The following is a 27,189-nucleotide window of genomic DNA, read 5'->3' as shown; positions in this document are numbered from 1 at the left end:
TTGTGGGCCCATCCTGTGTATGGCAGGATGCTTGGCGACATGCCTGCCCTGTGCAACTAGAGTTGTGACAATGAAACCTCTTTGGGCATTGTTAAATGTCCCTTGGGCACACAGTCATCACAGCTGATGACCCTTGTTGTCCTGTCAACTGAGTTTGTGAGTGTTGATGGGAAATGAACCTAGGAGAGGAGCAAAGGAGATTAATCATCGATTCATCATGGAGAACTTTCTGGAGACAGCAAATTTAGAGCTGGATTTCAGGAGACAGAGGATGTGAATTGCCCACGAGATGGAATGGCATGAGGGGTGTGGAAGAGCCTAGGAGAGAGGAGGTGATATTTCAGGAACTAGTGACAGACTACACAGGCAAACGAAGACCCCAGCTAGATACCTGTGTCTGGCATGAGCAGCATTCACAGAGAAAGGGACAGTGATTAATGACTTTGGAGAGTGTAGCAAGGTAATAGCTGCATACGCCAGATTTCAGCAAATGAGAAGCAAGACCAAAAAAGAAAAGAGAACAAAGCTGGGCATGGTAGTACACACCTGCAGTCCTGGCTGGTACACACCTGCAGTCCTGGCTGCTCCCAAGGCAAATGCGGGCGGATTTCTAATGAAAGGTTCTAAGGGTCAAAAGCAGTGGTAAGACTATCTCAAAAACAGTACTCCTGTATACCATACACTTGTTCCGTGTCGTAGATAGATACTAATTAAACTTTCCCAGCAACCCAGGAGGCAGGTGGAACTATGATTTCCATTTTCCAGCTAGAGAAACAGAGGCATAGAGGGGAAAAGTAACTTCAGGGTCTCTCAGTTTGACAGCAGCAGGGCAACAAGGCGGCTTTGCCTTGCTCCCGCCCCCTGTGCTGGTCAGCAAGCAGCGTCGGGGCAAAAGGCATGGACATTCTACAGAGCCAGGAACTATAGAAACGAGGGGTCGATAGGGAGAGCTTGGCCCTGGCCCTGAGACTCAACCAGCAAATGTTAGACTGACACTGAGGCTGTGAGCAGAGGGACAGGTGTGACGGTCAGGAAAGGCTGGGCTGGGGACAAGGAACACACCAGGTATGAGCCAGGTGGGCCCTGAGTGAGCTGAAGAACAAGGCTTAGTCAGTGGAGACACAGAGAGGTAGATGGGGTAGTGGGAAGGCCTGGTTTAGAGTGGGAGCTGAGCCCGTGTTAGGAAACTGCAATTGGGATGAGCGATGGGCCCACCCGCAGAGTGGAGGCAGGGGCCTGAGCAGCAGGCCATGGGCCTGGACTCCAGCTCTGCCACTCCCAGAGAGGGATCCAGGCAGGGGCTAGGCCTTCCAGCCTCAGCCCTCTTCTCTAGGGACTAGGCATCCTCCTGTCAGGTCACTGTGAAGTTAAATGAGACACGGGACAGGCCACTTCTCGGACGCCCACTTTGATGGTAGAGAAAGCTTTCCTGGTGCTGATGGTGCCAGATGGCGAGGGACGGGCAAGAGTCACCACAGGCAGGGAGGAGGGATTGGGCCTTGACATGGCTCTGGAGAGTTCCACGAATGGGTTGGGATGGGCAGGGTGGCCCGTTCTGGGAGGGGGAAGGGTATCTGGTTGGGGCCATGTGAGGATTCTGGTCTCCGTACTTACACCTTTGAATGGCAGGACATGGCACAGTCAGAGCTGGAGTGGTTTTCACTCAGGGCAGAACTGAGTGCTTGGATGTGTTCAGCGCGGTGGTCTATTGAAGAAAAAGAGAAAAGCAGAATGTTATATTTAGGGATAGGGCTTTGGTGGTTTCTATTTGTGAGTTAGTATTTCATATCAATATAGCAAGGTGCCTCCGGGTTTTGTTTTGTTTTTAAAGGCAGGGAGGTGGCAGCTGGTGGTTACAGCTGGATATATCCCTACCTGCAGTCTCCCAGTTCATTCCCAGACCACCTCTTAGCTCAGTGCTCTGCAGGCAAATTAACCAGAAAGAAATGAGGATATCGCTGTGAGGCCACGTGCTCTGGCAGATGATTGAATCCTACCTCCCCACAGTGCGCCCTGACGAATAGCGCACAAATAGTAATTTTCTGCTAGCTTCAGTTAAATTGTGTGTATGTATGTACACATGTGTTTGTGTGTATGTGTGTGTGTGTGTGTGTGCTGGTACTTGAACTTAGTGGTAGGGTATGCTTCTTAAGTGTTTGCACTCAAGTCTGGCATTCTACCACTTGAGCCACAGACTTCTGCCAACGTTAGCTTTGGACTTGGTCTTCCTAGTCAGCCTCCTGAGTAGCTAGGATTGCAGGTGTGAACCACCAGCACCTGGCAATTACAGTGATTTTTATTTTTACAGTAGCAGTGTTTTGAACTCAGAGTCTGGGTCTTCACCACTCGAGCCACTCTGCCAGCCCTTTTTGTTTTGATGGTTTTCAAGACTGGGTCTTGCTTTAAGTATAATATATTACTAAAATTCACTTCATCTCTATCCTTTTGTTGCTGTCAAGTCACTATTAGACTCTGTGTGTGTGTGTGTGTGTGTGTGTGTGTGTGTGTGTGTGTGTGTGTGTGTGTGTGAGTGAGTGGTACTGAGGATTCTTAAAAGGATTATAATTTGAATGAAATCGATATTCACAGAATTGAGATAGTTTACATTCTCTGTGTACCATACTGAGCTCAAGTGTGTGTTTTTCATATTTCTATACAATTTGATGCAAATTAGCCACATTTGAGTGCAGCCAGTGGCCGACATCCTGGACATGCAGGTCTAGACTCCTTGTCTGAGATGCTACCATTTCGGGAAAGGCTGATCATTACTCTGTGCTTGGGACACTCGTCCCCCGCCCCCCCATCCCCATAGGAACACCACCAGGCATATACGATGCCATTTGTGCTTTGTTTCTCACCTCAGCTAGTCTGCATTTCCAGAGGGAAACTGTGGAAGAGCCATTTATCACCCAGAGAGGCCACCGATGGGCCATTAAGTGACAAAAGAAGCCAATCAAGAGGGCTGACATCCAGCCATTTCCAAGTCTAAGGAAAAATAAAACTAATAACTGTGGTGCAGAAATAGAATCCACGTTTGTGGGGCAGAGGATTTTCTACTATGAGAAAGGCAGTGGCCCATCAATAAAGAGAGATTGGATTCAGCCACAGCAATAAACAAAAAAAAAAAAAAACAACTCAGAACTGTGGTTTGGGTTTTATTTCTTTTGCTCAAGGTCCTCATCTCAGCCCCCGTATGATTCCATTTTTCTGCTTGACAACACACAGGCTGGTGGCAGGGACTCATTACGAACACACACACTCACACACACACACACACACACACACACACACACACACACTCACACACACACAAAATGGGACTGATTTTTGCAAAACTCACCAGGTGAACTGGGGATAATGGCACGCAGCAAAGTTCAAGCAGCGTGGAGTGCAGGCACCTGTTTCCTTCCCCAGGCTCCGTTTCTGTCCTGGCCAACCACAGGGGAAGGGATGAGCCCGAGATCACAGAGACCATCTGGAAGCATGGCTTGCAGGCCCAGCTGTTCACTCTCTGGGGACTGGATTTCTCTCCACCTCTCCAATACAAATGGCAGTGAGCCCCTCTGAGTCTAATCATCCGGTAGAGCCATTACAGCTCAAACACCCACAGCATGATGACAGGGCTTGTGTGAGCATCCTGCGACACCCTCCTGAGATCAAAGCAGCTAAGGACTGCTCTTCCTAGTGATAAATGGCTGTTGGTTTTCTTCCATCAATATTTTAATGACTATTTGCACATTTTGGCAATCATGGCTAGAAAAGCTGATGGTGACTGTAGACATGACTCACGGGACACGCTCCAGCATCAGAGCAACACAAGCTCTCTGTGACAAGGAAGCTTCAGCCGGGCCCCTGGCTGCCTAGCATTCGTCTGGAGCAGGTGTACCAAGAACCAGCCAAGTTGCTTAGCTTCTCCCTCACACTCTCTCCCCCAAGACAGCTTTGCACTTAAGTAAGTGCACCGAAAACCTCAGTCCACAGCCTTACGTCTCTATGTGGTTTTGACGGGCTGCTGTCTTCAGATTGCGTCGGAAGCTGTTCTGTGCCTGTTTGGGAGGACAGAGCCTGCCCAAGAAGCAACTGCCCCAGCTGCCGGGAGAGCTGAGCCCTGCCACCTTCTTGGAAGAAGGCATATTTCCTCAGTTGTCAGTGAAAGCCATGTCCAAATCCTTGATTCCCCTGCTCTGTTTCTCCCCATTTCAAATACCTGGGCATCATGAACATTGGTTGTAAATATTTTTGCCCAGTAAAGAATATGAGAGAAATGCTCTTGGCTGGGGGGCGGGGGAGGGCATGGGGAGGCACTGGTAACTAGAGCTTGAACTCAGGAGGGGTCTGCACTCTCACTTGACTTTTTCACTCGAGGCTAGCACTCTACCACTTGAGCCACAACTCCACTTCCAGCTTTTTAGTGGTTAATTGGAAATAAGAGTCTCTGGTTTTTCTGCCTGGGCTGGCTTCAAACTCTGATCCTCAGCTCTCAGACTGCTGAATAGCTAGGGTTATCGGCTTGAGCCATCAGTCATGAGCTAAGAAAAGCTCTTGACTACCTGGAATTTGTAGAAGGAGAATTAGGAGCACTCTTTCCTGAAAAACAAGTTTTGGAAATGAATGTGAGGAACCAAAATGACAAAATGATGGAAGATATTATATAGGAAAGGAAATTGAAACAGTACTCCCATTTCCAAGGAGGAACTGTGCCACGACTACCATTAAGAAGCCTACTAGTGTGTCAATGTCATCAAAGTTATATTGTATGCTTTCACCGAACATATGCAAAATACAAAATTATATGTACATTCAAGCTTACTATATATTGAAGCCTAGAAAAATGACAAGAAGGAAATACCAGAAGATCTCTGTCTGTTTGGATTGGAAATTGATGTTCTAATTCTTTCTTTTTGTATGTCTCGGATATTCCAATATCTCTGGAGAACATGTAGTCAGAAAGAAAGAAACTCATCACATTTCCTCAGGGAGATAACCATTCAGCAGTCATCTATAAAGCCAAACCACTATTGCCGGGTCTTGGTGAATCCTGGCTTCTCTCTGAGGCTTCTTAGATGATGAGATCCAATGCCTGCCTGACTCTCAGAAGTACTATGAAGCACAGCCATGTTAACATGATGAAATGGAATAGAGCAAGGATCTAACAGAAGCTGCTGCGCAGACAATAAGCGCCTGCTGTGTCCCATCACAAACCCGCTAGAGCGTAAGGAATGAGAAGCTGAACGAGGGTGTCTGAATTGTTCAGTCAGCCCATCAGACATGGACACTGAGAAGTGGCCAACTCGTCAATGCAGACTCTGGGGTGATTTGGCGGGGGTCAACCCCATGTTGACTGCATAGCTGGGCAGAAACTCTGCCCTTTGTTTGCTGTTCCCAGGACCAAGATTGGTACCAAGGACAGCGGAAGAGCTCTGGACAAGCACCCCTACCCCCTCTCCCTTTTCCCCTCTCCACCTCCCACCGCTCTGCGCTGGCCAGAGCAGGGCAAAGAACCTAGATGTCCCCAGGAGTTCAGCATCTCCTGGCAGAGGCCATCCAGGCAGAGAGAGGGAAGAAGTCAGGATGGCTGGATGCTGGGGCCCCTCAGCTGTAAGGATGGAGGCTCCCACAAATCCACAGACGGTCTCCTAGGACCAGCTGTGGACTGGGACCCCAGAACCCTGAGGTGATCAAGACAGAAGGAGGAGGAAGGGCCTTGGGTGGGAGAACCACCGGCCATCAGCCCAGCAGATGCCCTTCCTATCCCATGGTGTGCCGGCCCCTGAGACGCTTCCTGAGAAGAGAGGAGCCTCGTCCCAGGCCCCTCATCAGAGAAGAAGCTGGGGCAGATCTGTGTACCAGGGGACCCCCAAATGTGACCGGCTCCTGCAGTGCACTGTGGTTTGTTTTTTTCAATCTCCCACCCAGAACAGAATGTCTGGGAAGGGGCTGGCTAGCAGGACCCACAGCAGCGGTCTTTCCAGCCGCGCAGCTCCACTTAAACGCGCGCTTACTCAGAACAAGAGTGGGCATTTCCTTCTCTTGATAGAAATGATAGGGTGGCATCTCTAGCCAGCAAGCAGTTGTCTCTGTCTGGGGTTGAGCACTAAGGAGGACATAGAGACCCAGCCAGAGTTGCGGGTGTCCAGGCCTTGAGGGAAGGAGCACGCAGGAGCCCCCTTACCCCATCACCCCCTGCGTTGAAAACAAACATCCAAGCATCTCTAAAGCCAAACTAGCTTAGTCTAGGTGGTCGGCTGTGGTAAATACACATGTTGCAGTTCTGGGATTTGTTTTGAATCCGGATGGAAGCGACGTGGTGCTGTGGTTGGCTGACCGCAGTCATCCTGTACCGGGCTCCCCAGGCTGCCCTGTCAGGTGGAATGGTTAGCACGTGGACCAACCCCAGGCCTTTCCCAGCAAGGAGAGGCCTGTCCTGCCTTGCTCCTCACGTCAGCGCCTTACCGAGGTGAACTGGGGCTGGAAACCTGAAGAATTTCTCAGATAATTTCTTCATTGAGAAACTCTTCCCTCATGGACCAGATCAGCATCATCATGTCACTGTCATCATCATCATCACCATCATCACCATCATAATCCTTGTCATCAGCAACATCATAATTTTCAATTAAGCCCTGACTTGCCTGGTGATCACAACTGACCTGGGTTGGGGCAAAAGCATAAAAACGTCGGTTCTACTTTACTCTCTGTGCCAACCAAGCTTGGGACCTGAGCAAGTCTCTTTCTTAGACAGGAGGGAAAATAGAACCTCCAGAGGTATCAACATATTTATGGGGCTGGAGTTAAAAGGATAGGCCATTCAGAAGTGTTGTCTTTTGTATTACATATACTTGTGCAGGACTTACTGCCCACTACAGAATAATCCCTATAAATGGACACCCAATTTTCTCCCTTTTCCAATAATATTTAGCGGTTGGCCATCTGCAAGACTCTGAAAATAATACAGTTAAGTGAATGGGATTTGTGTGTATTAAAAATCTAGATTTTACTTCTCTTGACTCCAGGAGCTTGCCAATAAATAATGTATCTTAAATCTGTCAGCCCTTACATTGTAATTTCACAACAATTATATAATCTTTTGTTAAACTATGAGCACCAATGCAAAGACAAAATCAATATTGCCAATCAATTTTGTAATCTAGTTTAGATGAAACTCATTTTTGCCTGATTTGCATTTGAAAACTCAGAGGCCTTGGCCCTTGAAGGTACTTGTAGGTCCTGACAGTAAGTGTGGATCTGGGGTGAAATCTGTTGCTGAGCTTGTCCAGGCTGCCTTTGTTAGAGAAATGCTCCAAAGTAACACTCATCTGGCTGCTTTCATTAGCATCACTGTAAGTAAAGACGTGGTCAATTGAGATCATCGATCCAGGGGGATACTGGATTTAGTTTAAACAAACATTTACGTGCTTGCTTACTTACTTGTGTCTTTAACAATTAATGTCTGGGAGGATATGTCAAAAATAAAAGAAATGGGTTTGCAGAGAATGTATGGGTCAGCTTTCCATCACTATAATTTACTCGAGGTAAATTACCTTATAGAAGAGAAAAGATTTAATTGGGCTCACAGTTCTGAATGTTTCTGCTCAAGAAGAGGTGGCCTGTGGTTCAGGCCCTGGACAGAGATACTGTGGAGCATGTGTCTGAGCAAGCTCTGACATGGTGGGTGGGGATGTGGAGAGCCAGGATGCTCAGGATCCCACAAGCTCCTGGAAAGACATGCTCCCAGCAGGACTGGCCACGAGGTCCCACTGCAAAACCAGCCATAGCAACTCCAATAGCGGCACTCTAACCTTGAACTCATGAACTTCTGTGAGGACTAAATTGTGACAGAGAACATAAGCAAGCTACACAGTGTTCTTCAAATTTAGCCACAGGCATGAAGAGTTAGCACGATGCCAACGTCAGGGAAGCCAAGGCTGGGTGCTGGGGTTGGATGCGTGGCTCAGCTGGCAGCAGGTACAGAGTTTGAGTCCCAGCCTCAGGCCTGAAAAAGAAAAGAAAAGAAAAGACGAGAAAAGGTTTGGTCCTGTTCAAGGAAAGGCCCATACGGACTCTACACCCTGAAGAAGACCCTTTCTCCCCTCTCCTAGGAACAGACACTGTCACCCAGTGAAGTGCAGCTGCTCAGCGGCACACAAAACAGGCAATAGAATTCTGTCCTTCCTCCCAGGAAAACTGCTCTTTCCATCACTCCTTAGTTTCTCATGGTTCCGGATCTGAATTGGATTTTGGTAGCTGACAGAAAGTCATTCCCAGTCATTCCCGTGCAATGAAGTTCTTACAGAAAGATGCTGCACGGAGGCCAGGTGAAGGGAGCGTGCTTTGCTCAGCCCCCAGGCCCTCATGTAGCGGCTTCCCCCCAGGATGGCTGAACCCCAGTGCGTGGAACAGCCTCTGGTCAGAGCTGGCTTTGAACCAGGGTCCTCAGATCTCAGCCCCAGACTAGTAGGATTTCAGGCATGAGCCACTGGTGCCCGGCTTTCTTTATCGTTTACATTTTATGGAGGTTTACCTGGAAACAAAGTTACCCTTGTTGACAGCAGCAGTGCAAAGTGACTCTGATCATCTACTTCCAAATAGAAGTCGTGTGTGTGCACACGTGAATTACCAAACACCCATTCTCTGCTTTACCTGTCCCCCACCCCCACCCCAGAGAGTAAGCCACAAGTGACTTGCCCTGCTCTCCACAGTGAGCAGAATACTGCTGGCCAGGCCACGGCACCTAGTGAATATTTTCTTGTTCTATCCACTGGCTGTGTGTTGGGGACAGCCAGTGGCTGTTCTCCAACCACTGCAATAGTCAGGAAGACAGATGCATGGTTTCACGCTGGCCCTGAACTTTACCTTCATTCTGACTAAACTCCTGTTAGCAGACATTTTTAGCACCCTGGCAGATGCTCTGTCAGCTGCTTAATGGTCTGTGAAACTTAAATGCACAGGGGAATGTCGTTCTTCCAAATTCTTTGGCTAAGGAAAACATCAGAACCTGCATCTGTGAAGAAGCAAGATTTTGCCAAGCATGGTGACTCATGCCTTCAATCCTGGCTACTATTCAGGAGGTAGAGATTGGGAGGATTGTGGTTCTTGGTCATCGCTGACAAAAAGTTCTACTAGCTGTGCAGGAAATGGAAATAAGAATATCTTGATCCGGGCGGGCTGAGCACAAACACTCGACCTTATTTTAGAAAAATAACTAAAGCAAAAAGGGCTGGGTGTGTGGCTCAAGTGGTAGAGGACCTATCTACCACATTCTAAGGCTCAGAGTTCAAAGCTCAGTGCTGTCCCCCCCCTAAAAAAAAGTTGTATTTTTATTACGTTTGCATTTTACAGAAATATAGTGCAATTACACGTGTATTTATAACAATTTGGGGTAGGAATAACTAAGGAGAAACATTGGGTCCATCATGATCTAAATCAGGAGGAAAAGAGGCTTTAACTTTCAGAGCTAGCACTGGAAAGGCAGACCTTCAGTAACAAACAACTACACAAGGCTCTGTCTAGCCCAGGACTTCTGTGACTGGCAGGTCTCATTCCAGAGCTCACACACTGGGCAACCTGTTCTTCATGTCCCCTGGTTCCCTAACTCTTTGTCTGCAGGTCTGATGAGCAGGCTACTATTGATGCAGGGCTGGTATTATTTCTACCTCTGTGCCAGCAATTTAGGGGAGAGTTTATGCATGTAAAGACTATTTTTTTTAAGCTTTTAAGTTGCCTTTCAGAATGCTTTTGTGAAAAATGCCCTTGAGAAATACTGACTCATATGAACTTGGAGAAACTGTTTGAGATTTTTCAAAAAAGAACCCAAAAAACTGTAGTGTTCTTGAACCATTAGCTATTATAGACTTTGCTATTCTTTGTCGCTAGCTGCATTTAAACCTCATAAAACAGCCCTACGAAGTAGAGACTCAATTGAATGCTGCCAAATACAAAAACACAAGTAACACCCCCGCCCCCAAAAAACCCAAGCCAGAGTAATTGAGGACTTGAGCAGAACACCAAGTTTAGTGCGTTGTACCTGTGATCTCCACAAGTGAGAGAAAGACGAGAGACCAGTGAACACTGAAGAAAAGCCTTTGTCCTCAGGATGGTACTTAAAGCCCTGGTGGCCAGGGCTGCGAGCGCAGCACAGCTCGACTGACTGGATAAATAGATGCATTAAATCCCATGAGTATCCAAGGGAAGGAGCAAGCAGCTCTGCCTGCCGCTGTTCTCGTGGTGAATGCTTTGTACTGGGCCTTACCAGTGGGTTCATTCTCCCTAGAAGGCAGAAGAGGAACCCGCAGCACAGAGAGCCCTACGGTGGGGACAGTGTACCTGTGTGGGGAACAGGATGACCATTCCAAGAAGCCCCTGGTGACCGCTTTGTTTGGAACAAAGGCCCTGTGGGAGGCTATGCCACGGGAAGAGCAGACCAGAGGCCCAGAACTTGGGGGGCCTTGGTGAGACCTAAGGATCTTGGTCACACTTCACCTAGAAGGCTTACTATGAGGGCTGTGTAGAGAATATATCCAATCCAAAAGGAGAGGGTCACTGGGCAGTGGGCTCTCTGGGTCCCCCAGCAGCCAGAGCCCTCTTAGACCCCCAGGTTCCAACCTTGCTGCACCGCAGCCCTGCATAAATATGGCTGACTGGTTTGTTCATTTGTTTGAATTCTGTTCTTTCCATCACTTGATGGCATCTCTGAGCCCCTGAGTCCAGATCATCCAGTCCTTCCATTTCTTTCTCTTTTTTCTTTTTCGTTCTTTTTTTCTGTCTAACTGGGGCTTGAGCTCGGGGCCTCATACTCTCACTTGGCTTTTGCACACTTTACCACATGGACCCCACCTGTGCTTCTTGCTTTTCGCTGATAGATTGGAGATAAGAGCCTCACGGGCTTTCCTGCCCAGGCTGGCTTCCAACCATAATCCTCAGATATCAGCCTCCTTAGTAGCTAGGACTGAAGATGTGAGCCACCAGCACCCAGCCTTCCATTTCCTTCTTGAGTCCTTCAAATATCTAGTCAGAGCATTCAGGGTTTTGGCTACATTCTTAAGCTTCCCTTTACTGGGTCTGTCAAATACTAGTTCTTAGTTCACTTTGTATCAAAGGATTATACTTTCAGAAAATGTACTTTGGAGGGGCTGGGAAGGTGGCTCAGTGGTAGAGTGCTTGCCTTGCATGCCTGAGGCCCTGGGTTTGATTCCTCAGCACCACATAGGCAAAAAGAAAAAAGCTGGAAGTGGTGCTGTGGCTCAAGTGGTAGAGCGCTAGCCTTGAGCTGAAGAGCTGAGGGACAGCACCCAGGCCCAGAGTTCAAGCCCCATGACCAGACCCCCCCCCAAAAAAAAAAAAAGAAAATGTACTTTGGAGCCCCCAGATCAATAGTCTATCTGTCATAAGAAATGCTCACAAACTTTCATATTGTCAAATTATCACTACTCAGAGCTAGACTTTTTAGGTAGTTCTAGTGCTGAGAAGGTTGACATTGCTTCATTTAAAAATATTTGACTTTTAGTTTTAGCTTCAAAATTTTTCTGACTAAATTGACACCAACCTCTGATTGGGTTGGTAATAGCCTTTTAAGCCTGTATCTGATTTCTAGTTTTTCAGTTCATATTTGCAAGAGCTAAAGAGGTATGATCAATTTGACAACTGACACAAAGCTACTGAAACAGCAACGTTTTATTTTGAGGCTCAGGGGCACCCATAGCCATCTGCTCTCATCATCAAGGACCTTATTCCAAGCCCATTCTTTTCACAAAGATGCTCAGCGAAGCCAAGGCCGCCCCATCACTTTGTTCCTTCCTTAGTACAGAAGGACTGAAGGACTCGGCCAAGGCCCTCCTGATGATCTTCTCTTCTCCAAGAGAATTTTTTAGTCACGTCTTGGGGTCTGGGGTGAGGTGTTGATGTGAGAATAAAACTGGAAGCTTCATCTTCCTACAGATTAAGGGCTCTTCGCTCTACAGAATACTGAGACCACCGGTTGGGACCCCATGGGTTAGGGGGTGATTCTAATGTGAGATGGGCAAGCAGAACCAAACCCAGAGACAAGATGGAACTTGGAGACAGATGTATTTGTAATTTTTTCTACATTTTTAGAATTGGCTCAAAAACATAATCAAAGATTCTGGTCAGATGAACAAAATGTGGAAATGATGTCTTTGAATATAAATTTAAGTGTTTTTATTTTTACAAATTTTTTTCAATGTATATTCCCATCTCCTATGCACTAGATTTTTGGGTTTTTTCCACTTTCTGGAGTTCATGTCAATTAATATTATTTTCTGTGATTAGAGGCACATAGGCTTTGGGTCTTTGTGCGCCTCCTCACACTGGTATTTTTGAGGAACGAATGTGGAGAGTCAGCTGGGCTGGATTTGGAGCACACCATCCAAGAAGGAGAATTCAGCATGGCCCTGTGCTAATTGGGGCAAAGGCTAGCTTTTGTAACAGACCTTCAGAGATTGACATAGTACAAGTTTGGTGGGCAGTGAAGACAAAATCAGAAGGGTGGTCTTCTGCACCCTGGGCCGTCCAGGTGGCCTGGGGGGGTGGGGAATTGTCTGCACCCCCTCCCCAGGAGGGAGTGGGCGGGGTCCCTCAGATTCCCTACTGGGTGGGGCCAGGGGTGGGCGGAGCATATGAGCTCAAAGGCCATTGGCCAGTGTTGATCACGTGGGCTCCTATGAGCATGGAACAAATCACATTGGTGCTCCAGGTATGCACTAACAGCCCGCCCTTGGTGCCCTGCACGCATGCGCGTCAGGTGGGGGGGGGCCCCCCAGAGCTAGGTGGGCCGACTCCAGGGGGATTTGTGTCCACAAGGAGGGTCTGGGGGCTGAAGCACTGTTTCTCCTTTTCCTCTACAGACATTGCAAATGGCACCAGTTCCGGGGGGTACCGCCCGCCCCCCAGAACCAAAGAAGTCATCATCAACGGCCAGACTGTGAAACTTAAGTACTGTTTCACCTGCAAGATTTTCCGGCCCCCTCGCGCCTCCCACTGCAGCCTGTGCGATAACTGCGTAGGTGAGTGAGGCTGTGGGTCTGCGGAGGTCGGCTCCGCCCCTCGGGCCGGCTCCGCCCCTGGGCCGGCTCCGCTCCCAGGCCGGCTCCGCCCCCAGGCAGGCTCCACCCCGGGGCCGGCTCCGCCCCCAGGCAGGCTCCGCCCCTGGACCGGCTCCGCCCCCGGGGCCGGCTCCTCCCCTGGGGCAAGTTCCTCCCATGTGCCTGGCTCCGCCCCCAGCCGGCTCCGCCCCCGTCACTGCATTTGACTGGCTCCACTGGCTGACCGCGTCTGGCCTGGTCCATGGCCACCGATCCTTCGTGTTTCCTGGCTCTTTGCATCCCTACGCCACCAGGCCTCCTCCCCAGCGCAGGTACCGCGTGAGGGTCTTCATCTCCCTGAGGCTGTCAGACCCGTAGGAGTTGGGATGAAACTACTCCTGGAGGAGCTGCAGGCGTGCATCCCAGGGACAGGAAGCCAGGCCGAGGCAGGCGGCATCCCCATCCCGGGGCGGCTGTTAGGACCCCTGCTCTAGTCACTAGCTTCCCTAGGACGGAGCCGGGAGGCAGGCAGGGGGAGAGCCGGAGGCCCTTCCTTACAAGATGTGGCCCTACTACCACCCCTGCACCGGCTGCTGCAACCCACCAGGCCTGGCCCCTGGAGTCCTCAGACAGAGCCACTGCCCACGCCACGAGGCTGGCAAGGGATTAGAAGGGCAGCTGAGGGCTGGACCACATGTGGAGGACCCCGCTTCTTAGCGCTTGGCCAGCCTTGAGTAGACATGAACGTGATGTTCCCATGAAAATAAGCATGGAACTTGCGACCTCATGCCTGAAAGGAGAGAGAGGAGCTCAGAACAAGCCTGCCTTCCCTCAGTGACACATCCATATGTCCGTCATTCACTCCCAGCCCTCTCCTCCTTCAGTCTAAGAATTCATAGTCTCATTCTTTTTGAAAAAAATGCAGTTCTATAATGTACTTCCTGCTGGGACAATCAATCTTATGTACCTTACATTTACTGTATCCTAACTTTAATCATCAATAATTTCATACAGAGGCCCTATTTTTCCTCTCAGGCTTTGTTAACTTAAATTAGTTTTTGCCTTCCCTAAGGAACAGCATAGAATTTGGTTCTGTCTTTCCTATCAGGAGAAAGGAACCTAGAGTTAAGTGCAATATGACAGGCCCAGAGTGACAAAGGGTATGTGTTTTCCCTTGTATGTGGAAGCTAGATGTAGATCCCAGACTCATAAGTAGATATGTTGGGTGGTGTACAAGTGCATACAAATGTATTAACTGAAATACAGTAGATTCAAAGGAGATCTTAAATAGTAACAATACCTTAGAAAGCCAAAATTAAAGTCCAGCTAAATAAATCACCAGGAACCCAGTACTCAGAAGGGGTGGAGTGAGGTCTAGGGGAAAAGGGGAATGAAGAGGAGAAGATGAGGGGAATGCAGATAGGAATCCAATGTGTATCCTACAAAATTAAGAATTGGGAGGGAAGGGCTGGGTGAGAATGTTAAAGGGGTGCCACTGATCAAGATATATTCATAAACTACTATGTGAAAGGGCAACTCCTTTGTACAATACTTAAAGAGAATCGTTTTCAAAGAAGTACAAAGAAAGCACCTGGGTCCAAATATCTACCATGTGACTTAGACCCGCTGCTTACTCTCTGGCCTCTGTTTTCTCTTCGTTGTAGTGGGGTTGGTGGCAGTTCCTACCTCACGTGATGGTAGGAGGTTAGAGACATGCAAAGCTCTTGCAGTAAGCCTGGCACGTAGCACGCGACCCATGTGAGGGGACACACTAGAGCTTCTGCAAAGATATCCCAGGCTCGGTTTGATTTCCTACCTTTCGTGGGGACAGCCGCCAGCCCCAGGGGCCATCCCACAGGCATCCCCACGACACTCTGAAGCCAGAGCAGCATGGGGGCTTCTAACTCTTCAGGGGACCCATCTGTGGGAATTCTCAGGGCCATTTGTTGGGTTGATATTTTGATCCCCGTGACTCTAATAGGATCGAAAAGTATAAAACTTAACTCTTGTGTTGTTTTGCATGCCCTCTCCTGCCGGCCTAATGCCCTACCCTGATCTGCATTTTGATTAATAAGGATGTGTTTTCTTCTTCTCTTTATCATTTATAAAAAAAAATCTTTTCCATTTTTGGACACTCTTTGTTGCTACTTACTCATTTGCATTTCCTGTTCTCAGCCTGCTATTTCTTGTCTTGTGCACATGAGGCGCTCAGGCTGCTGAGCTCTGAGGAGCCGCACGGGGCCCAGAGGGCAGCGTGGTCCACTTGTCTTCCGTCCCCTCTGTCGTGTCTGGTCTGGATGCCTTAAAACTCTCCCAAAGCCATTATTGCTGTGGCCGGGGACTGTACCGCCCTCTACAGAATGCTTACAGGTCTCCTCCCCTGGCCTGCTGTCCTTTCTCTCCTGAGCATGTGGCGTGTTTTAATACACACCCTCCTGGCCACAGTGGACCCTCCCATTGCCTCGCTGCATCCTCTGTGATGGGGTCTCAGAGCTCAAACCCGAGCACACGCACCTCCACCACGGTCCTCAAAACCCAGCCACGACATCACTGTCCGACGGACGTCGAAAGGTTGAAATGAGGAGTTTGGCATTGTACTTGCCTTCTAGTGCAGGCTAGCATCCTGGATTTCTTCTTCACCTTGGGTCTGGTAAGAGGGCCAATAATGTTCCATCGAAAAGATGTTAGTTAGCCAGGTGCTGGTGGCTCACGCCCATAATCCTAGCTACTCGGGAGGCTGAGATCTGAGGCTCACGGTCAAAGCCAGCCTAGGCAGAAAAGTCCATGAGACTCTTATCTCCAATTAATCATCAGAAAACTGGAAGTGGTGCTGTGGTAGAGTGCTCACCTTGAGCCGAATTGCTCAGGGACAGTGCCTAGGCCCAGAGTTCAAGCCCCACAACCAAAAACAAAACAAAACAAAAAGATGTCATTTGAGGGAAATGGAAGGAGCTGGCATCTGTGTCCTCTTTGAGACCTGAACTCTTAAGACTTTACTATGCCTCCTAGTTTGCTGGGTCTTTGCATTTCACCAATATTTAATCAGCATCTGTATGTCTAGGGATGTGATAGGAGCTAGTTATGCCAAAGTAAAAGATAGTCTTCGGATTGTTACTACAGCAGAGCATGGAGAATTCAAGCAGAACACTTTGCATTTATCATGGGGCACAGGTCCAAGAGAGTAATTTCATTTTGCTAAAGAGTGCAGTTAAAGGCTGAATATGATGGCTCCTGCCTGTAATCCTCGCTGCTCCAGAGGAAGAGATCAGAACTATTGAATTTTAGGACAGAAATGTTTGCAAGACCCCCATCTCAACCAACAAAAAGTTGGCAACCATAGTTTGTAGCCTGACAGCTATGCAGAAAACATAAATAGGAAAACCATGGTGAGGGTCGGGGTAGGCACCAATGTGAGACCCTACTTGTAAAATAAGTAAAGGAAAAATGTCTGAGACCGTAGCTTAAATGGTTTAAGTGTGAGGCCCTGAATTCAGTCATGCCAACAAAAGTACAGTACAAAATTATCATTTATATACAAAATAACATTGCCTCAAAATTCATAAAGTTAAAATTGTTAGGAAATACAGGGATAGTTTGGTATGAACACATGGCATACCTGTTTTTGAGACTGATGTCCATAAAATATAAGAAAATCAAGGATCTCACTATGTAACGAATAAATATATGTTGATCTTTGTTTCTGTAAGATATGCCTTTTTCAAAACATGTCATAAATCATAAAAGGCCATCAAGATATTCCTAAATTCCTACAAAGCAGATGTTGCCTTAACTACATCATCTGATGACACAATAAACTAGAAACAGCCACAAAGAAATAAGTGCCTAGCTGGGTGCCAGTGGCTCACGCCTGTCATCCTAGCTACTCAGGAGGCTGAGAGCTGAGAATCATGGTTCAAAGCCAGCCCTGGCAGGAAAATCCACAAGACTCTCACCTCCAATTAACCACCAGAGAATCGGAAATGGCGCTGTGGCTCAAGTGGTAGGGTGCTTGCCTTGAGCTGAAGAGCTTAGGGACAGTGCCCAGGCCTGGAGTTCAAGCCCCATGACCAACAGAAAGAAAGAAATGAGTGCCCAAACACAACCAATTATCATTTTTTGAAGATTAAAAACTTTACATAAACAATTTTTGTGCTACTTGGGAAAGAGCTTAGGGCTTTACACTTGCTAGGCAAGTACTCTGCCACTTGAGCCATTCCTACAACTCTTTTATTTTTGAGATAGAATCTTGCTAATTTTTTCCTGGGATGGCTTCGTGTTCAATCACCTGCCTCTGCCTCCCTAAACATACATCAGTGCCTAACTATGTACATTGTTTTCTTTTAATGGTACTGGGGTTTGAGCTCAGGCCTCAGGCTTGCTAGGCAGACCCTCTACGTCTTGAGCCATATCCTCAGCCCTTTCTCGAGTTTGCTATTTTTCAGATAGGGTCTCAAACCATGATTCTTGCAAGTCGCTAGTGTCACAGATATGCACCACCATTCCTGGCTTCATAAACTCTTTTTTTTTAATTGTGAAAATGTCATACAGAGGGATTACAATTACATGGGCAAGGTAATGAGTACATTTCTTATCAAGCATTGTTGCCTCCTCCTTTGTTTCCCCTTCCCATCCCTTCCCATCTCCCCCACCCCCCACCCCATGCCAAGTTCCTTTTTCGATTTAAAGTCTTATACATCTCATTGTTGCAATGGGTCCACCTGTATCCCTATTTAAACAATTTGTTTTTTTCCCTTCCCCTCCACAAATTATACCAACATCAAATACAGTGAAAACAGGGGTTATACTGTTGGGGAGGGACATACAAAGCAACAAAAAAAAAAATCTTATAAATATGTTAGAAACAATAGCAAGAAGAAAAAACATTTGAGTCCTTATCTTGGGGTTCTTTTTGCCTAACATCAACTTATCTGTTTCTGCTTGTCTCAGACATATACTAGTTATTGCAAATAAGGGAAACCATGGGACCTATGTTTCTTTGGACCTAGCTTACTTCACTTAATACAATTTTTTCCAAGTCTTTCCATTTTCTAACAAATTAGGCAATGTCATTCTTTCTGATGGAGGCATAGAATTCCATTGTGTATATATACCACATTTTCTTGATCCATTCATCTACTGTGGGACATCTGGGTTGGTTCCATATCTTAGCTATGGTAAATAATACTGCAATAAACATAGTTGGGCTGGTTGCTTTAGTATGGCCTTGTTTGTAATCGTTTGGGTAAATGCCCAAAAGTGGGATTGCTGGGTCATAGGGGAGCTCTATGTGGAGTCTTTTAAGGAACCTCCATACTACTTTCCAAAGTGGTTGAACAAGTTTACACTCCCACCAACAATGTAGTAGGGTTCCCTTCTGTCCACATCCCCTCCAGCATCTGTTGTTATTAGAGGTCTTAATTATAGCCATTCTAACTGGGGTGAGGTGGTATCTCAATGTTGTTTTGATTTGCATTTCTTTTATAGCAAGGGAGGTTGAGCATTTCTTCATGTGTCTATTGGCCATCCTTCTTTCCTCTTTAGAGAAGTTTCTCTTTAAGTCTTTCTCCCACTTATTTATTGGACAGTTGTTTCTTTGAGGATATGTTGTAGGGGGATTAATTTTTTGAGTTCCAAGTACATTTTAGATATGAGACCCTTGTCCATTGTATGACTAGTGAAGATCTCCCAATCCGTGGGCTTTCTATTGATCTTGCTAGCTATGTCCTTTGCCATGCAGAAGCTCTTCAATTTCATGCAATCTCATTTGTCCAGCCTTTCTTTGATTTGTTGTGTTTTTGGGTCTCTATTAAGAAAATTTCAGCTTGTGCCAAGGAGACCTAGGGTTTCTCCTATTCCGTCCTGTAATGTTTACAGGGTGTCTGCATTGACTCCGAGGTCTTTGATCCATTTGGAGTTGATTCTGGTGCAGGGTGATATATAAGGATCTAGCTTTAGTTTTCTACAAGTGATTATCTGATTTTGTCAGCACCATTTACTGAAGAGGCTGTCTTTCTTCCATTCTATTTTTTTTTAGCTCCCTTATCGAAGATTAGATGGCTATTGGTCTGTGGGTTCGTTTCTGGGTTTTCAATTCTATTCCATTGGTCCTGAGGTCTGTCCTTCATAAACTCTTGAGAGACAAAAACTTCAAAACTTGGAGTAGTAGAATATTTAGAAAATATTTAGAAAATGGCACTTAAGAACAATAATAAAAAAAACTGTACCATTCAAGATTTAAAATTTAAACAATAGCCAGAAGAGAAAAAATGTTCATTGGAAGATGAGGCAGGTGCTGCAAGCCGGACCCAGGGAGACGAGGTGTCCAAGCAGGGCCAGTCATACCTGCTGGGGGCTTACAGGTGAACGCCACAAGCAAGGTGCTGGCAGCACTTCCACCAAGTTCAGTCTGCTGTAATATCAGCTTAAAACTCTGTCCTCTCTGCCAAGACCATAGGCTACAGGTGCAGAGATCTGGGCAGAGCCCCTCAGCTGGATCCATTTCCACCGGAGCAGCCAGAGAGCCAGGGCAGTGCCTGCTGTCCATTCTCTAGTGGGGGTGGAAGGGCGGGGCTCGACTTCCTCCCTATTTTGGGATACTCCCCAAATAGGAAGTTTACTTGGATGGTAGATGGCCAATAAAATCAAACAAGTTGGTGGAAGTCCAGTACAAAAAGCAAAACTACTCTCAGAATAGAAACAACTGAACAAACCATCTATCTCCAGAAGACAGAAAAAGGATAGCAAAATAAACTTGAAGAAAACAGGAAGAAATCCATGACCTAGAAAACTGAGCCGTAAATAAGACACCACGTCTAATTTCCTGGAATATAAACAGCCAAGAGATAGGCCTCTGATAAAAGATGAAGAGAAAACAGCAAGCATGTAGAAATGAGACAAATGTAGGTGACAGTTTTTAATTATTGATAAATAAATATTACTTTGTGTTTCATATAACTGTATGCTAGTTGATTTGAAAATTCAGTGAAACATCATTTTTATTGGAAATTCACCAAAGAATGAGTGAAATACTCCAGTAGATCAATAGCCACACACACACTCAGAAGTTTGTTGAAGAATTATCTAGGAAAGCTGGATTCATACAGTTTTACTTCCAAGATTCTGAATAGAGTTTAGAAAAGGTTGGAGTTGGGCTGGGAAGGTGGCTCAGTGGTAGAGCGCTTGCATTGCATGCATGAGGCCCTGGGTTCAATTCCTCAGCACCACATAAGCAGAAAAAAGCTGGAAGTGGCGCTGTAGCTTAAGTGGTAGAGTGCTAGCCTTGAGCTGAAGAGCTGAGGAATAGTGCCCAGGCCCAGAGCTCAGGCCCCACGACCAACCAAAAAAAAAAAAAGAGAAAAGAAAAGGTTGGAGTTTTTCTTGTTATTTCACCAAGAGAGTATCTAGCCCTCAAGCCAAAACTTGAAGAAAAAAAAAAAGACTGCAAAAAAAATCCAAAACAAAAATATCAATTTGAAACAAATATTAAAAGCTGACACAAAAGACATAGGAAATTTAGAAGTATAAAGAAAGAATTGCTAGCCGAGCGCCGGTGGCTCACGCCTATAATACTAGCTACTCGGGAAGCTGAGATCTGAGGATCACGGTTCAAAGCCAACCCAGACAGGAAAGTCCATGAGACTCTTATCTCCAATAAACCACTAGAAAACCAGAAATGGCCCTGTGGCTCAAGCGGTAGCGCCTCACCTTGAGCTGAAGAGCTGAGGGACAGCGCCCAGGCCCAGAGTTCAAGCCCATCGACTGACAAAAAAAAAAAAGAAGAAAGAATTGCTATGACATAGGAAGGTGTATTCTAGAAACTGTTCATGTATCTGTAGATCAAAGGACAAAAGGTATGAGATCATGATGGTAGATGCTAGAACAGGATTTAATCAAATGTGGTGTACAGTTCCTCTGCAGAACTTAGTAAACCAAGATAAGGAGGAGGGCTGGGTAGAATTTGGATCCCTATGACTCCCACCCCCTGGGGTCACTTGCTTAGCAGTGGAGACTCTGCTGGTGTCATTAAAGGTGACTAGAGACTAACATTAAGATAGTAAGACTGCAGAGCACTGGTGGCTCATACCTGTAATCCTACTCAGAAAGCTGAGGATCAAGGTTCAAAGCCAGCCCAGGAAGGATTCTTATCTCTAGATAACCACCAAAGGCTGCAAGTAGATCTGTGGCTCAAGTAGTAGAGCACCATTCTTGAGGGAAAAAGCTAATGGATAGCACTGAGTTTAATCCCCAGTACCAAGGGGAGGGGGAGGGAAGGATTGAGGGAGAGAGGGAGGGACAGAGGAAAGGAAAAAATAAAGAGAAAAGGAAGAAAGGAAGGAAGGAAGGAATCACAAGTTCTTTAGAGGAAAATCCATTTGTAGGTTTTCCTTTCCATTGCTAACCTGCAGTGTGGCTGTGAGGACGTACTGACACTTCGTGGAAAGGCCAGTGGCTCCAGAAAGTCTGCATGGTTGATTGCAAAGACCACCGCTTTGCTGCATCCATTCACGAGGCTTCAAGTCCATTTTACCCACAACTAGCAAGGTCCTAAGCTCTAGTAGGGCATGTGTGGGGCACTGGCCTTATTCCAAGTTTCCTCAAGTCCTGCGTTTCTCAGAAAGTAAATCCAGGCTCAGGCAGTGGTTTGGGGATCTTAGCTCAAGCAACAGAATAATTAACTCCAACGAACTTCCATGACACATGTCACCTGAGCTGACCTGTCATGACTTCACTGTTGACTCGCTCTGCTAGGGCCCGGCCACCGCAGGACCCTGGCTTCCAACCCATCCTCCCAGCGCCCTCCGAGCTGGGGCCAGAGCCAGTGGCTGGGGCACTGGTCCATCCCCAGCAAAGCCTTTCCCCGCATGTTCCCCCAAACAGGAGACCCCAGGTACTGCTACCGAGGATTCTTCTTCAAAACAAATTAAAACGAAGGATGTATGTGCAGGTGCTTTTGAGGCAGTAATCAAAACAAAATTCCAAGAAGTCTTTTCTTCTTTCAGAAGAATTTTCTCTGTCACAGGGTTGGTAAGTGAGATGGAGTCACCAGGCCCAGGCTGGAAGTCTGCACGCTCACAGGCTCAGCAAGCTCCCTGGGGCACCGCAAGCATGGTCCAGCTTGAGAGCCACTGGAAGACTTTGCCTGAGTTTGCCACTGAGACCAGGCCATTGGATGCCTCAGGAATTGCACATCCTGTCTAGGAAACCGTGGCCAGCAGCGGCTTCTTCCCACAGGGCACTGCTAGGGTGACTAGTGATGTGGAAAAATTAATAAGTAGCTACCGTCTTCGAGGGTCTGATAGAAGCTGTGCATTATGGATATAATTTTACAGATGGTTTCCTTCTGCGAGCATTGCTCCTGACTCACCGTTAGGCGATATCTCCTTGGAGGTCAGTGTCAAGGTTTGCCCACAGAGTTAAGAGTGCACAGTGTTCTGTGCCAGCGTGGAGGCCCGGGGCTGCAGGCAGACGAGCAAGTGAGACATCTAGCCGGGTCTGTCACCTGCTTTGTGGAGCCAAGCATTTACAACTTCAAAAAAGGAAATTACAGCCAATTTAAAGACCTCAAAGGGGCTTTATTTTGTAATTCTACAATCAGGCAACACCTCATTCCGTAAAATAGAATAAACGTCCCTATGTGCCAGGCAGCAGTGGTTGGTTTTATAGATAGGAATGATAAAATGTAAACAGCTGAAAGTAGATTGGTCATTTCAAAGTTAATTCTCTTGTAAGAGGAATTAGAGACAGCACAGTAGAAAAATAACTGACTAATCTGGGAACTGGTAGCTCATGTCTATAATCCTGGTTACTTAAGGAGGCTGAGATCCAGAGGATCACAGTTGAAGGCCAGCCTCTGTAGAGAAGTCTATGAGATGCCATCCAAAATATACCAACAAAAGTGGTAGGCTGGAGGGGCTGGAGACTTGGCTCAAGTGGTAGAGTACCAACCAACAAGCAAGCCGGGTGAATGAGAGGCTTGGAGTTCAAACCCCAGTACTATCAAAAAAAAAAAAAAAAACCAACTAATTAACATCAGGATGCCTCAGGCTACTTTTTTTGTGGAAGGACTGAAGCAAAGAGAATTCCATTATCTATCATGCTAACTGATACTTCCCTCTTTGGAAAGTATGGCTGTTATTTCTTTTGTCTTGATGTCAGCATAGTTTTTGTTGGGTGAGAGAACTTTTAGCGTGAGTGACTCCATTTGGATTTTTAATCTGGTCTCATGGGTCGCCCTGTAGAACCTAGTCCGGAACAATGGCCTTCTGTCATTTGTTAACTACAACCAATAAATACCGAGCTATTTATTGTTGGCTGTTCATGCAAGTAGAGTTTAAAAAAAAATACAGGCATCCTGTCCTTGACAAATTTTCTTCCAAGACATAAAAAGCTAGCCAACATTGTGAAGAAATATTTGAGGACATTGCGGTCTTTAGGATATAGAGTCTAATTCCATCAGCGTCATTTTAAACAGTCCCATAAAGCAGTGAAGTTGAAAAAGAGTGACAATATCAGATACAGTCACTCTAAGGCTGCTGCCCTCCTAATAGAGGGACTTGACTCAACCACTGGACATGCGCTCACAGGAAGTAGAAAAGATGGAGTGAGATTCCACTTTGGGAGGACTTCTCTGAGCCCCGAACATTAAGTGAATTGATGAGCTGTAGCAGCTAGCTGCCGCCCGGTGATGCTGTGTAACAAACACCATCAAAACTCGCAGAGGGGGCTGGGAAGGTGGCTCAGCGGTAGAGCGCTAGCCTTGAGCTGAAGAGCTGAGGGACAGCGCCCAGGCCCAGAGTTCAGGCCCAGTTCAGGCCCCACGACCGGACCAAAAAAAAAAAAAACCTCGCAGAGGTTTCTCTCCCACGCCTGGGATTGCCCAGGACAGCTCTGCAGCTTGGCTCCAGCACGGGTTCAGGTTCAGATACTGCTCTCAAATTTTATTCCAGAATCTAGACTGAAGGGAAAGCAGCAGTTGGAGCACATTTTCCTCCCAGCAGGTCATTAGACCATGGGATGGAGAGCCAAAACATTCCATGTCTCTCCCAACCTCTCTCGGTAGCACAGCTGCCAAGACTCAGCGCCAAGTGAGGCCCATGACCATCACAGATGTCCATGGCGCCAGAAGGGAGGAAAAAAATATTTACCGAGTAACACAACCTGTGGCTCATGGGGAGATTAGAAGACTGGAGACAGTTATTTCAGAAAGTGACTAGTCACCAGTGGCTCACACCTATAATCCTAGCTACTCAGGAGGCAGAGATCTGAGAACTGAGGCTCAAAGCCAGCCTAGGAAGACAAATCTAAGAGACTCTTGTGTCTAGTTAACCAGAAAAAAATAAAAACAGAAGTGGAAACAGGGTTCCAGTGATAGGGTGCCAACCAGCCATGAGGAAAAAAGGCTGAGTAAGAACTTGAGGCCCAGAGTTGAAGGTAAAAATGAAGAGGAATAGGAGGAGGAGGAGGAGGAAGGGGAGGGGGGGGTGAGAAGAGGAATCGTTTCCTCTTTTGACCCCCTACAGTGCCTTACAGTTGATATTTTAAAAATCTAGGGTTGACTTGAACCTTCCAGAACCCAAATTGGCCAACAGTAATGGCTTGGAGAGTAACGGAGGTAAAAGCCAAAGCATACCTTCAATCTTCCGCGGTACTTGTGGGTGTATCAGGCGATCCAGCTGCTCGCTGTTGGGTGTTAGGCAGTAAACGGTTCACAGAATTCCACCCACTGTTTGTAGGAGTTGGGCAGAGCTGAGCTGCTCACGGCTGGAAACTTTGATAATGAACAATAACCTGTGTGCTTTGGTTTTGAAGGCTTAATATATGTTTGTACATTTTTTTAAAAAGAGCTATGAAAACAATTTGGCTGGGTGGAATAAGTTTTATTTCTTAAAAGGTTAAGGAGTATTTTAAATAAGGGACTAAGAGAATTGGAAAGATTATATTTGGGAAGAATTTTTAAATCCAGCAGTGAGCTGAACACAAGTGGCTCACATCTGTAATCCTAGCTGCTCAGGAGGCTGAGATCTGAGGGATGTGGTTTGAAGCCAGCTTGAACAAGAAAGTCTGAGAGACTCTCATCTCCATTAACTACCAGGAAACCGCAAGTGGCACTGTGGCTCCAAGTGGTAAAGTGCTAGACTTGAGCAAAAAACAAAACTCAGGGATAGTGCCCAGACCTTGAGTTGAAGACTCAGACTGAAAAAAAGAAAAGAAAATCAGTATTTTCATCAACTGTGAATACAGGTGACAGCACACTAGTGGCATCGGTCTCCACTAGAAGCAGCAGCTTTTTCATGGGATGTTATTACAGGTGACTTTGATGTCGCTGTACAGAGAAGTCAGGTGATGAGTTCAATGCATCTTGATCAGCATCACCCCTCCCGTCATTCTCCCCCATTTTCTCCCTCCCAGCCCTAGTCTCAGGTTCCGTAGTTTAGTTTTTGCATAATACACATCGAAGATATTGACTACATTTGCTCTTCCTCTCTGCATTCGTGCACACTCCCCCTTGATACCCTATCCAAGCACAATGCCACGACCTGGCATTTATCCGTTGTTCAGAGGAGTTGCGCCATTGCGCTCCTCCCCTCCATATACATGCAGGTAACTCTGTGTGGGTGCTGGTGCTGGGCTTGAACGCAGCGCCTGGGCACTACCCCTTAACTTTTTTTCATTCGAAGCTAGCACTCTACCACTTGAGCCATACCTTCACTTCCAGCTTTTTTGCTGGCTAATTGGTTGGTTGTGAACCTGGATCCTCAGCTCTCAGCCTCCTTGGTAGCTGGGGTTCACAAGCGAGAGCGGACTCTTATGAGTTCTCCCATCGTAACGGGGCAGTGCTGTTTATCATGGAAAGCTGAGTAACCCGCTTTCTACTTAGAGGCTCATGCTTAGAAACCCACTGCTCAGGGCTGGGAAGGTGGCTCAATGGTAGAGAGCTTACCTTGCATGCATGAGGCCCTGGGTTCGATTCCTTAGCACCATATAAGCAAAAAGAAAAAAGCTGGAAGTGGCGCTGTGGCTCCAGTGGTAGAGCACTAGCCTTGAGCTGAAGAGCTGAGGGACAGCGCCCAGGCCCAAAGTTCAGGCCCTACGACCAGACCCCCCCCCCAAAAAAAAAGCAGTGCCTGTGTATGTGTGTGTGTGAGAGAGAGAGAGAGAGAGAGAGAGACACCAGGTTTTGAACTCAAGACTTCATCTTTGCTAAGCAGGTGTTCTACTCTGTAGGCAGACCTCCAGCTCTTTTTGTTCTAGTTATTTTTCAGATAAGGCCTGGAGCCGGCCTCCAATGGTGATCTTCCTACCTAAGCCTCTTGCATCGCCAGGATTACAGATGCATGCCACCACACCCAGCTTATTGAGTGAGATGGGGGTCTCAGTAACTTTTTGCCTGGGCTTGCCTCTCACCACTAGTCCCTGATCACCTCCCAAGTAGCTAGGATTGCAGACATGAGCCACCACACCTGTCCTAAAATTCAGTGCTTAAAAAAAGGTAGAGCTCTTGTATTTTCAGTGTGTCATGTCTGTGTGGCCCAGGCTTATTAAGAACATGATTTAGTTTAACTACCTGAAACCTCACGTGCCGCAGCTTAAAGTAGACGGGAGGGCTCGAAGTAAAATCAGCTCCAGGGCCCGAGCGGTGCACGCTGCACAGCAGGCTGCAGCTGGCTGGCTGGTGCCTGTGAGGAAGACGCATCGAGGGTAAAGGAGGCAGCAGGTCCGTGTGGGACAGTGATAGGGAACGGAGGAAAGACGAGGAGGAGGAGGAGGAGGAGGAGGCTGCATGGACAGCAAGCGAGAGGTCGCGCGTGGCTGTGCTGCCCAGGCTCATGGAGGACAGCGGTCTTGGAAGGATGGAAAGGTGCTGGGCATGGGCAGAGGAGAAGCTGCTCCTGGCCCGGCTGGGATTGGGGTGGAGCAGGGGCTCCCCCAGAACTGCTGAGGAGAGACCCAGAGCCATCCAGCGAGCGCTCAGCCCAGATGCGTCCCACTGCCAACATAGTCACCCTGCTGTACAAGGTGACATCATACAAAGTAGGTGACATCATACAAAGTTCTAAGAGTTTATTTGGGGGGGACAGAGAACTGCTCCATGGACTTCCTTAAGACACGCCGTGGATACACAGAGGGCTCATTTTCAGCTCTGCTCACCTGT

At 47.1% G+C, this 27,189-nt stretch overlaps 1 protein-coding gene across 4 annotated transcripts in view; it reads left to right on the top strand.

The window, feature by feature from the left end:
• The window catches only part of Zdhhc14 (zinc finger DHHC-type palmitoyltransferase 14), a 200,511-nt gene that overhangs the window by 134,895 nt on the left and 38,427 nt on the right, over window positions 1-27,189 (top strand). For all 4 annotated transcript variants that reach the window (XM_042702095.1, XM_042702098.1, XM_042702097.1 and 1 more), the window contains exon 3: window positions 12,861-13,019. In XM_042702095.1, the coding sequence (XP_042558029.1) occupies window positions 12,861-13,019 (159 nt within the window). The remainder of the gene's footprint in view (window positions 1-12,860; window positions 13,020-27,189) is intronic.

The sequence above is a fragment of the Dipodomys spectabilis genome, unplaced genomic scaffold (genome assembly GCF_019054845.1).
Source record: "Dipodomys spectabilis isolate Male_0828 unplaced genomic scaffold, ASM1905484v1 ptg000302l, whole genome shotgun sequence".
Taxonomy (NCBI): Eukaryota; Metazoa; Chordata; class Mammalia; order Rodentia; family Heteromyidae; genus Dipodomys; species Dipodomys spectabilis.
The sequence above is the reverse complement of the archived record's forward strand: the minus strand, read 5'-3'. Positions and strand labels throughout refer to the sequence as shown.